The sequence below is a fragment of the Buceros rhinoceros genome, unplaced genomic scaffold (genome assembly GCF_000710305.1).
Source record: "Buceros rhinoceros silvestris isolate BGI_N320 unplaced genomic scaffold, ASM71030v1 scaffold8145, whole genome shotgun sequence".
Classification (NCBI taxonomy): Eukaryota; Metazoa; Chordata; class Aves; order Bucerotiformes; family Bucerotidae; genus Buceros; species Buceros rhinoceros.
In genome coordinates, this window is record NW_010411111.1 from 6,265 (window position 1) to 17,842 (window position 11,578).

General features: G+C 43.5%; 1 protein-coding gene across 1 annotated transcript; it reads right to left on the reverse strand.

Annotated features, from left to right (window-relative positions):
* Positions 1 to 734: 734 nt before the first annotated feature.
* Positions 735 to 10,871, reverse strand: AMMECR1L (AMMECR1-like). Its single transcript, XM_010135880.1, has 6 exons — positions 10,425 to 10,871; positions 5,006 to 5,116; positions 4,391 to 4,505; positions 3,543 to 3,633; positions 2,463 to 2,559; positions 735 to 1,275 (listed from the first exon to the last, which is right to left on the reverse strand). The coding sequence occupies exons 1-6, from the start codon at positions 10,829 to 10,831 to the stop codon at positions 1,164 to 1,166; spliced, it is 933 nt and encodes a 310-aa protein (XP_010134182.1). The 5' UTR covers positions 10,832 to 10,871; the 3' UTR covers positions 735 to 1,163.
* Positions 10,872 to 11,578: the final 707 nt, after the last annotated feature.

An 11,578-nucleotide genomic window follows, 5' to 3' on the forward strand; every position in this document is an offset into this window, starting at 1 on the left:
AGTGAGTGCACGTGAGTTTCACACAGTTTGGGTCACTCCTTGCCTTGACGTGGTATGACTACACTGTCTAACACCTTACCAGTGCAAGGACATAGCTCTATCCCACAGGCCTGCTATAAACTGGAATACTCACAGTTCTCAACGTTGACAGTCACACCAGAGAAAGTGGCTGTCCTACAAAATGAAGGTCCCCAAGATTTAGCTTAAGTTAAACAAATTTCAGTCACTAGTCTCGCTTGTATGACTACAGTCAGTGCCCTGCAAATCCCTCCCTGTCCCTAACCAGTCAGACTCCCTTACAAACGTCTGGACACAGACCTTGGTCTTAACAGGGAAGACTGCCCAGGGACACTCAAGTACCTTATTCTTGGCATACGCAGCATGTGCCCCGTTGCTCTCTCACAGGCTGACGGCATTCTATTTCGTAGCAGGCTACATTACAAAGCACTGTCTGAAAACCCAGAAAACAAAGAGGATTTCTAGAGAATCCAACCTACAATGGGATCTGAGAATTAAAGCCTTCTGCGGTTTATTTAACTAATGGATTCATCTGCAATACCTTCCAAAGGTTTCTCACATCTTTAAGTGTTTTCTGTCCGTGAGGATGGGGTGCTCTCCAGATGTTCGGCCCTCCCCAGTATCATCATGTCCACCTGTGATGTGTGGAGACTGCAATCAGCTCTCGGTATTCAACAGATATCAGAGGTTAAGAAAAATTAAAAAGAACCTAAAAAATGTTTTGTTGGACTCCGTTGCCCAGGCTGCCAGGGGAATGCTCCTACTTGATCTGGGGGGCTTCCATAACAAAAAACACGAGTTTCCAGAGTGTTGGTAACACGCAAGAATGGATCGGTCCGAAGTGGCACTTTCACTCCTAGAGGTCTTCTGCACCTCACGACAGTTCGTAGGCATGGAGCCCCAATCCAACTGAACCCCCGTTCGGAGGGAAGGCTGAGATAAGGCTTGGGCCCCTGAAGTCCTGTCACGTCAGTTCTCTCATCCTCCCCCCAGGTCAGCTGGAAGGCAGACTTGGCAACGGAAGCTAGCATCATAAAATGGTGCAGTAATAGAAGTAACTGGACCAGGAAGAGGAGGCATCTGCCCCAATGATGTCGTAGCCGTTGGCAGCAACGGGGGAGTGGGACTGGTCATGCAGCCGTGTGTCAGGAGTAATGATTGTAGAGGGGAGGGGCATGAAGAGTGCCATTCTGGAAACAATGCTGACGGGAAGCCATGTATTCTGCATAACTGATTGTCACCTTCTCACTACGGTACCTGTGGCAACAGCGCGAGAAAAAATAATGTAAGCAGACTATGCAATGTGAAGGGACTAGACATAAAAACATTCACCCCAGATTGCCTTTTAGCTCACAGCCAAAAATGACCAAGAGGAACACGCTGACTTCAAAAACTGCTTTGTTTGGCATTGCCTCGTGCCATAGTCTGAATAACCCATCTAAGATGAGCCCTATTCAAGGCAATAATTAAGGCGACTCCTGAAGCAGAGCACAGGAAACAAATAATCCATTCGTATTCTTTTTATCCACTTGCTGTGGAGAAAAAGAGGGGATGAAAAGTTTGCTGGAAGAATGCTCAGCTTCGGAGGCCAAATAACCAGTATTTCACTATTCTTTACTGCTGTGGTTCTCTCAACATTTGAAAGGCTAGTGAAAGGAAATGACGGAGAGATGTGGAGAGGGAGGTTTATTATAGCACATATGTGACTTAGTCCATACTGTACAACCAGAATTCACCGAATGTGAAGTCCCTTCTGAGAGACCAGGGACTTAGCGGTGCTTCTGAAGTATGTTACACAACAGATAAACTTCAAAGCGGTAGTGAATTGCACTATGTTACATCAGATTTTAATGAAAACCTTCATCCTGTCCTCTCCCGTTAAACCCGCCCCCCCCCGGCATACCCACCTCATTTCTCCAGAGGTGAGGAACGACCTGATAAATTAGTGTTTCTATACAAAACCACAATGTCCCAATTTTTACTAACATAAAGGGAGCTGAAACCAATAGGACAGCTGGGGTACAGAAAAGCAAGCAAATTCTGAAAACCAGCCAAATTTGAGTGTGGTTTGCTTTTAAGACAGCTGTCACCTCCAAATAGCTACACCATCCACAGATGAGCACACCGACAAAAGGAAGCCCTCTGTAAAGATACAGAAAAATCAACCTTTTTAACTTGCAAAGGTTCTGCTTCTGTTTATCCTTCATGTGGATGGTGATATTAAAACCAGTGGCACTTCTCTTAGACAACGCTAACTTCAATCCTAAACATACCGTGCTTCAGCCCATATAAATTTTATGCCTATCCATGAGGCATTTATGATTTTGTCTTTCAGAATACATTTCTCATCAGAAAGAGGCATGAAAGACTTACATGAAGAACAAATACTTTTAATTTTACTTCATCGCGTTTTGTGTGTATTTAAAGATAATATATCGACTTACCTGGTGAGTTTAATCGTTTTCCTAAAATCATTGGTAATCGGAGCCTTAAAGCCACCTTTCCTGAGTAAGGAGTCTATGGTCTGGATCTGATCCCAGTCTGTTGAAAAATAGAAGCAAGGGAAATTCTTCAGTACAAAAATGATGTTTCAAAAAGTCAAGAGATGCATTAAAAGGCCTCTAGAAAAGCAAACAACTAAACAGGAAACTCTGAGCTTTAGAAATACCAGCGTTGAGCTGGACATACATGGCTATATGCATGCACACTGTCTGCACATGCCAACCCCTTTTAACTCATATTGGGACCGGTCTATAAAACTGTAATTCCATTTTCCATATGACCTCTCTTCTTGCAAAGGTCTGTGCCTTGCTTCTCTTGCAGGGACCCCAAACTGTTTTATCACGTGCCACTCAAGTTTAGCTGTCTAAGCCTTAAAATAATGCTTAGCTCTTTACATAGACAAACTGGGATCAACCTGATGCTCTAGTGATAGCACAGTGCACTGCTATGTGAGAGATCAGAGTTAAAATTCCTACCTTAGTCTTTTGCCCCAGAGCCAGGAGGATGCGACCACTCCACTCTGCTAGGTGGAGGAAAGGAGGCAATATTTTGAGCAGTTACCATGGTGACCGCTACTATATTTGAGTGGAAAGTGTGCTCCAGAGGGGCCCTGTTTCCTGCCCTCATCTGGAGGATGCTACTTTAGCAAGAATGAGGAGGAAAGGGACTCTCCTGTTGGTGCTGTGCAGCCTGCAGTTATCCTAGTTGGTGGGAGAAACATAGAAGAGGAAAGATGCAACGCTGAATGAAGCTGGAAGATCCATACTTTGAGATCCTCTAGATCTTAAGCCCTAAAACGTTTTTACACTAAGATACAACTGTGCACAGATGTGGGATGAGAGAAAGGCCAGATGAAATCCCAGCAGCAGCTGTATCAGGTGTGAGTTATCCAGATTAAGCTTGGTGGCTCCATGGCACTACTAGAGGACAGCATTGCAATCCAAACCCAAAATCCATAGATTTATATTACCCAATGCTGTGACACAATGTGTTGACAGGTTTGGCTGCCATCTCAAACCCACCTTGTTCCTTAGCAACCTCAGGTAAATACGTGGCTGTGCGTTTGACACCTTTCTCATTGATGAACTCTATTCTGATCCCATGGATCCCAACCTATAGATGGAAATGAATAGCCAAATAAGAGGTGTTTGCTAGCACTGAGTCCACAATCGAGTTGTCATTCCCACAACACTGCGTGTGTGTGTCTCTCTCTCTCTCTGGCCAGTTGGGCTTTTGCCTGCATAAGGACATTCTCTTCCCCATTCTCCATCCTTGCCAGGCAGGTCTCACAAGTAGCTCTCCTAGCAGCCATACAGGACCTCTGTCACCTTTCCCAGACAAGCCTAACCAGTCTCCTGCCACTTCTGAACTAAGCCTTGTCAGAAGTCTGACAGTTTTCCATCTCTTGTGTTGGGGAAGAAAGAGAAGATCTCCAACAAACACAAGCGGCATGCCTAAAGTGGCCCAACCACAAAGTCTATTTCATCCTTCTTGAACTAAATAGACTTCCAGGCACAAGAACCTAAAAAGACTAACACTTTCGGTCTTACCTACTTTTTATTCCCAGTTCCTATTCACGGCATCAAAATACTTCCCAGGTTTTTACGCATATATTTACACCCATCTCCTATTGGGCCAAATCCATAAAATACTTTAATGTCTCTGATTCGCATTCAGAGTCCCTCCCTACAAAAGCATTCTGCCAGCCCATCCTCCTCCTCTCTTCTAGTTTTCCAGCCCCATTTCTTCTATTCCCAGTTCCTTCTACCCCCGTATACCCCTGTAATGAAGGAGACACATCACCACGTACTAACCCGAACCCGCACGGAATGAGAGAGTGATGCAGAGTTCCAAATGCACCTGTTCTCACCTCCCAGTCCAGGTAGTCACTGGCATCCTCAAAGTTAGTGAGGAGGGAGACAGAGCAGAAGAGTTTGGGCAGCTCCTCGCGGGTCAGGGGGGGAAATCGGCTGTCCTTAAGTGCACTGAAGGAAAGAGAAAAGATATATATATATATATTGCCTAATACAAGCACCAAATTGAAGTGTCAGCTGCTCAATTATTCCCTTTGTGATTACGCCTCTGTGAAACATGTTTCTCTTTGCTACCGCAGAGAGAGTGATTTGCATCTCCCTAATCTAATGAATGGTAATACGCAAACACTAGGGTAAGCTTCCTGATGACGCTGTCCTCCACTTGCTGCAGTTGGAGAGAAATTCTGCGCTACATAAGATGTCAAAACTTAGTATGAAAGATGGATTCAACATTAGCCTTAAAATGCCAATGAATATTCACTTGTTGCAAAGATGTTCCACTAAATCCTGACATACTACCTCACCCTAACTATCATGCATTTCTCAGGTTTATTTTAACCTGAGCAGCATATTAAACTCAACTACGTCGATCCAAGATCTTAACCCAGAACACTTACAGACCTTCAGCAAATTAAATCTTTTCAGATTTATTTAATTTTAAACATAATTACCTGGTTAACGTGTATTCCCTGAGTCCTGAGTGAAGATTCATGGCTGAAAAGGTCCCGATGCAGCCACGAAGCCGCTTGTCTCGCCCCGTCTTCCACGTCACAAAGAGTGGACTGAAAAGGCAAAAAAGAGAAATACTCCAGCTTCTACAGGTATTTGGTTGCTAAGGGGAGACCAGCAAGATGAAGAGGAGCACGCACGTGTGCACTTGCTTTCTCTCCCGCTAAAGAACCCCCACAGGCATGTTTTCTCACCTGCCATCTAACAATAATAAATGCCCACACCCACACGCCTCCCAGTGCAAAACCCCAACATCTCACCCCTCCTCTTCAGCCGTTACTCTCTTAAGCTCTCCACCAACAGCATCCTGGCCAGACTCTGTGCTGCGTTCTAATGAGTGATGTGGTGATTCGACCCCGATGATTACCTCTGTGAGGAACAGCCTCACTTAGGAGCATCCACTCGTTTACATGACAACCCAGATGAAAATTAATATAGGTGAATCAAGCAAGATTACTTATTTATAGTACCACTGAACCTGAAATATCCCCGAGCATTCTGCAAATCATCTATAATTCAGGTTTGAGATAAAAGCTTTTCTTTTTTTTTTTAAGGGATAAAAAGCAAGCCTAGGTTTTTTTTCACCCCCTGTTATTTCCATGAGGATCCGACTTCTGGGTCCATCCCTACCGTTCAAACAGTTTCATGTTCACATCTTTTGCTCACCTTACATTTGGTTTATATTTACATATATTCTCTCCTGTTGAACACATATACAAATCACTGTACAGTTCCTACTCAAACATCATACGGATTTCCATTTTCCTGTCTACTATCTTGAATTTACAGGTGTAACAGTGGGTTCTCAAACTGAGCAGGCGCAATTAATCTGTTAAACTAGAAGCCATGATGAAGCCTTGAAGAACAAGAAGTTCAGAACGACAGTATTCAGAAGAGCTTCGTGAAGAGGTAACAGCTAAAGACGACTGTGAACATTAAATGCAAAAAAGTTAACTTCTACAGCAAACAGCTGTAGAGAGAAACAGTAAAGAAAGGACAGCGGTGGCTGCAGCTTTAGAACTGAAAATCTTGTCTGAACATCTGGAAAATTCTGCAAGGCAACTGATGATGCTGATCTAGTTATAAAAACAGGATGAATGATCTTACTCTTTCAGATTACAGAGTATGGAATACAAGATGGGGTCACTTTGAACCCAAGCATAAGAAAGTTAGTCATTAGGGATTCCACACATCAGACCATGGATTTCTACCGAACTTTAAAAGATAACTAACACGATAGAAAACATGCCAGGTTAAGAAAATAATTTTCTGAGGTTAAACAAACATTGACAGGACTTCTAAAACAAGAAGACAGAATATCTGGTTCTACAACAGAGCTCAGACAGTGTTCTCAAACTCTTAAAGCTCTTGTAAGCAATCTATCTTTGCAGCAAACATTACAGGAAATACTAAGAGATTCTGTTTGGACAACAAAACCATCATGGAGTGTGGATGACTTCTCAAATACGAGCAGCAGAGCTTCTTACGTCTAAGTAGTTAGAACATAATTTAAACTGCAGTGATAAGGCAATGCCCAGTGAGGTTCCTCGGGGCAACAATGGAATTAAAAAAATATCATGGTGTAAATCCGTCAGTCAGGATCTAGTTACCGCTGTGACCAGGGGCAGAAGTACTACCCAAAATAGCAATTAGCCTTTAAGTGATAATTGGGAAGTACTTAGCCCACAGAGGAAGCGGAAACATTCTTCCACAACCACCAGACACCTTATTGTTGTTTGACCAAGACAGAGGATTTACTGTTCTCGTTTTCCACCAACACTTCAAGGCACTTGAAGGATATTGCTCCTCTACACTTTCATCCAGCTACCATATGTTGAAACAGAAAACAGAAATGGAGCGTTAGAAAATACATTAGAAAGCTTACCCGAAACAGATACCGTACTCACAAAGGAGATTTCTGAGAAACATTCCTGTCACAAGCTCAGTGGAAATTGAGCTTAATCTAATTAACGTTTTGAAACCATTACTCAGCCCATGTGACACTTGCCCCAAACAGAAATGGGAAGGGAGAAAATGAAAAGCATCACCGACAGAATACAGCTCTAAGCTCCTTCTTGTCTTGGATTCAAATTACAGGTTCACATTTCCAATTCACCTCTTTCCCCTTCCAAAGAAAAGAAAAAAAAAAAGTTTCCACTGAGCTCTGACACAACTTTCTGCGCCTATAATAGAAGAGATACTGCCAGCAAGACCAGGATAATTACATTCAGAAGGCTGCCATACTTTACAATAGCTGAAAGCACATTTTAAACAATTTTTCACTGTGGTCATAACAACTGAGGCGTAAAACAAAGATATATGATTTTGTACAAGTATATAAAATTCCATTATTACAAAGGTTTTCACTGTGGAAAAGACATTGTTTCTGTACCTGAAGAATAAATGCACTTAGCAAATTGCAGGTGCAGCTGACAATGAGTCAATTGTTCCATAGCTCCTCCTTGAAAAGTGTTATTTCCCAGATGTGCTGAGAACAGTCAGAACTATCTTTTGCCCGTGTTCACCCAGGAACACTTACCAGTACTTTGCAGTCACACCCTCAGCAGACTGCAGCAGCCATTTCTGCCCCGGCCACAACACCCTGCTGAGGTGTGCTGGCTGAGAGGGGAATTTCAGCAACTAAAAACTAGCTTCTCCAATTACAATGATAAAGGGAATTTTAAAGTAAGAAAATACTGTTTGGTCAAATCAGAATGTATGAAAAAGCCTGTTACAGTGGAGATTTTATGATGCAAGATTTGTCTTGCAGGGCAACTAGAAACTTGCATGGTGTAGTTTTAGTACCAGGTCGTAATACCTACCATTAAAAAAAAAAAAAAAAAAAAAAAAAAAAAAAAAAAAAAAAAAAAAATCAAACTTGGTCAGTCTTCCAAAACTGGAAGAAGTAACCTATTAACTATCTGCCTGTCACACAGGTTCAAAACTGTAATGTTTTCAGAAAACTGAATAGCAAAGGGGTTATTTTCTTCATCTACTGAGTTAATGCAGACATTACGACGAGCCTTACAGTGCCGCCTCCTCTACGTTAACTTGTGGAGGCGATTGCTAACATGTGTATAAGGTTCCCTTACTCGGTAGGTACCTACCAGCTCCGTAATTCCCCTCAACATTGTTGTCCATGTGGGTATCCCCTCAAGCCGGTAAATGGAATTCAGTGTTTTCCAAGGTCTAAGCCTGTAACTTTCATGTTATTACCTGTTTATGCAGAATCCTGACCTTCACGACTACTTCTACCTTTATGTTAGGGTTCAGCACCGATTTAAAAGATCTGTTATCTGAGAAACAGGTCAGACAAACCCATGCATTCTTCTATTCCCTCTATCAACAGTCAGCCTCTCTTCTGTCCGTCCAGACAGACTTCTGGTGTATACCTTTCTTTTGTTCAAAGATCTCTTACATTGACGTTAATTATGTCACACAGGACAACAATGCGGATTATTTATGTGTTTTCATTTTGCTTACTCTTACGTTTGATAACATTTGGCTTAAAGTTCATTACATCACTGTCTGCAGTGTGACAGATCATCCCTGTGTGCTGCTCTACAAGACAGCAAACCCCATGCTTTTCCCTGGGGTACGTACAACTATTTGCTAGAAGCAACAGTACAAATGCTGAGACACAAGAAAATTCAGGCAGGCATTTGCCTGGAGGGGAAGAAAAGAGAAGAGCTGGTTTTGCTTTGGAGTGCTGATCTAAAAGACTTTTAAATGATCAGCACAGAAATGCCCGATGAACACTTTTCAAATTTGGACAGAAAATTCAAACAGCTGAGATTCCTTGAAAGAATGCCCTTTGGAACTGGTCAACAGAAACAGCAAGGAAATCCAGCTCGACATCTCGTTCAAGACCAAAATAATAAATCTGTATAAAATAATCTCTTATTGACTTAAGACCAGAACAGCAGCCAGAAAGCCCTCTGCATGCCAAGTGACAATAAGCAGACTGATGGACCATCTTCTGAAAGGAGCCTACTTAGCTTAGGTGTGAAGAAGGACAGCAGAGATGTTTCAGTGTGGGGAGTCCTGGGAACTATTCTATATTGTAGTCCAGATTATTTCTCCGTCCACTTGCATGGACAATATTAAACAGCTTACTCTGCAGTAGCATTCAGAACATGTATCCATAATCCTGCTCGGATAATAACTGCATGGACGCACAACCTCCACCTACACTGACAGCCAGTAAGGCGGGGAGATGCTTAATACACGGAGAAAGTCCTTGACCTGTTTAAGCCATTGTTCCTCTGCATCAGCTTAAAATTCATTAACTTAAATTAAGGATGTCAACAACATTTTATTTTCTCTGTTGTTCTGGAGGTGGCCCCTGGAGGAGTGTCAGAAGGTGTGTCTGTCATTGATCTTTCCCATATAATTCTTCCACCAAACATTCTAACATTAACATTTCCTCACCTATGCCTTCAACCTTCAGATAAACATTAGCTGAATCTCACCAAAGCGAAATACTTTCATAAATCCTCCTCCTCACCTGTTCTGACACACACCTCCTTTCTTCTTAACATCGGTATTGTCCTTCAAAGTCCACTAACTCTCCCTTCCTCCCCATGTTGCCCAACTACCACTATCTCTGTAACAGAGTTTTGTAACTGGCAAATTTTCGGTTCCTCTCTCTAAACCATTAACGTGGACAGCTGAACACCCTTGTCAGTGTCCTTGTCCAATTCCCACCAGCTCAGCACTTGTTTCGGGATGAGCCGGGAACTTGTTCCAACTTCTTACTCTGTTCCTTTTCCACTTGCTTCGCAGAAGGAACTCCCTCCCCTTGTCCCCTCACCAAGCTGGTGCCTGACATTAGAAGCAGGATCCTTTTCCAGTTTTTGACGTTATTTTACTGTTTTCTGAAAACCGTAATTTCTGTTTCACTCATTCTTTTAGTACAATGTTATGGGAGTTAATAACAGCGCAGTTATTTTTTTTGCAGAAGAATCTACTTACGAAGGGAACAAACTTCCACAAAACATTACTGATAAAGCAGGCAACATCTCACACAACACACCAGGCTGTGAGCTGAAGAAGCACCACACTCCCTCGTGCTTTGCTTAGTTCTCTTTCCGTAGAGCCAAGCATGTTCTCCCTTGAAGACCACTCTCCAAGGCTCCACTCATCTCCACCAACAAACGTAACAGAGTATTTTTACTCCTTCGTGCACTTACAGTGCATCATTTTTTGTTTTGGGTAGACAAAGCAAGCAGCGAACGCCACCCTTCCTCCCTGCATACCAGTTTTCCCACTCCCCAGAGGAAACGGTTCACCCCTCCCCAACTGAACCGCAGCTCTGGATGCTGGTTTCTCAGCTTTCTTCCCGCACATGGGTTTACTCACTAGGGGTCATTGGTAAATCGAGGAAGTCGTGGCTGAGGGAAACCATAGAGATGACAGTAGAGTACATCAAAGCAGTAGCAGCACATCTCCGCTGTCACCACCAGGTTCTTGGTGCTGTTGGCAGTTCCATTGGGCCGAGTAAGTGGGCTCAGAGCTCCTGAAGTGGGATTCATTCGAGTAATCGGGGAATTTCCCGGGCCCAAAGTCAAGTCAGATACGTTCTCCCTTCCATTATTCCCATCTGTATGCTGGTGGTTCTGAAGAGGACCTGAACTGGAGCCTGGTACAGTTGTGGTCTGATTCCCATGACTGTGCGTTCCACTCCCAGACAATTTGGGCTTCTTTACCCCACAACAGCCAGCTGCCAGCTTGGGCTCAAGTGGAGGAACACAGCGTCTTTTTCCCATCCTGCTTCAAAACTCGCTGCCTGGAGCACTGCAGAACCCTGGCGAGAAGAGGGCAGGGGAAAAAAAAAAAAAAGCAATAGACAAAACAGTTACAGGTGAAAACCAACAGCTGCTTCCTCGCTTCTGCAAAGATGTCGGAGAGGTCGGCAAAAAAGGGAAGAAAACCCTTGCAACGCGCAACTGAGTACAGCCCTACAGCCAGTTCAGCAAGCAAAACGGGTGTTTTTACACATAAATTGAACGAGTGTGTACACAACACGCACAAAACCACACTTTTAAAGTGCCTGGTGAGGTGCACGGAACGCTGTAAAAGGCAGCTCATCACAAAACCCCCCCAGACCACAACCAGCCTTCCCATAAAGAGAATCAAACTGCAGGAGAACAGAAGGAAGAAGACAAAGAGACTTTAGACGATGAGGTCCCCCATCCGCCGCTTTTCCGGGCCACCCGCTCCCCCTCAGCCAGTGCTGCACCAGTGGCAAACAAGCTCCTGAAAAAACACAAGCGTGTTTCCCTTCCCCACTCTCAGCAGAAGAGTGACAAGACTCTGAATGACACCTTCAGGCTCGGGCTCCCCGGGGTGCTGCCCTTGATTTAGCACTAGCCTAAGCAAGACACAAAGGGAAGCTACAAGCCTTGAACCACCATTTTCTAAACAACAGCCTATTTTCCAGACCCCACGAACGAGAATCTACACTCACTTTCTAGGATTAAGTAAATCAATAGTGCTCTTAAGTAAACGTGTAG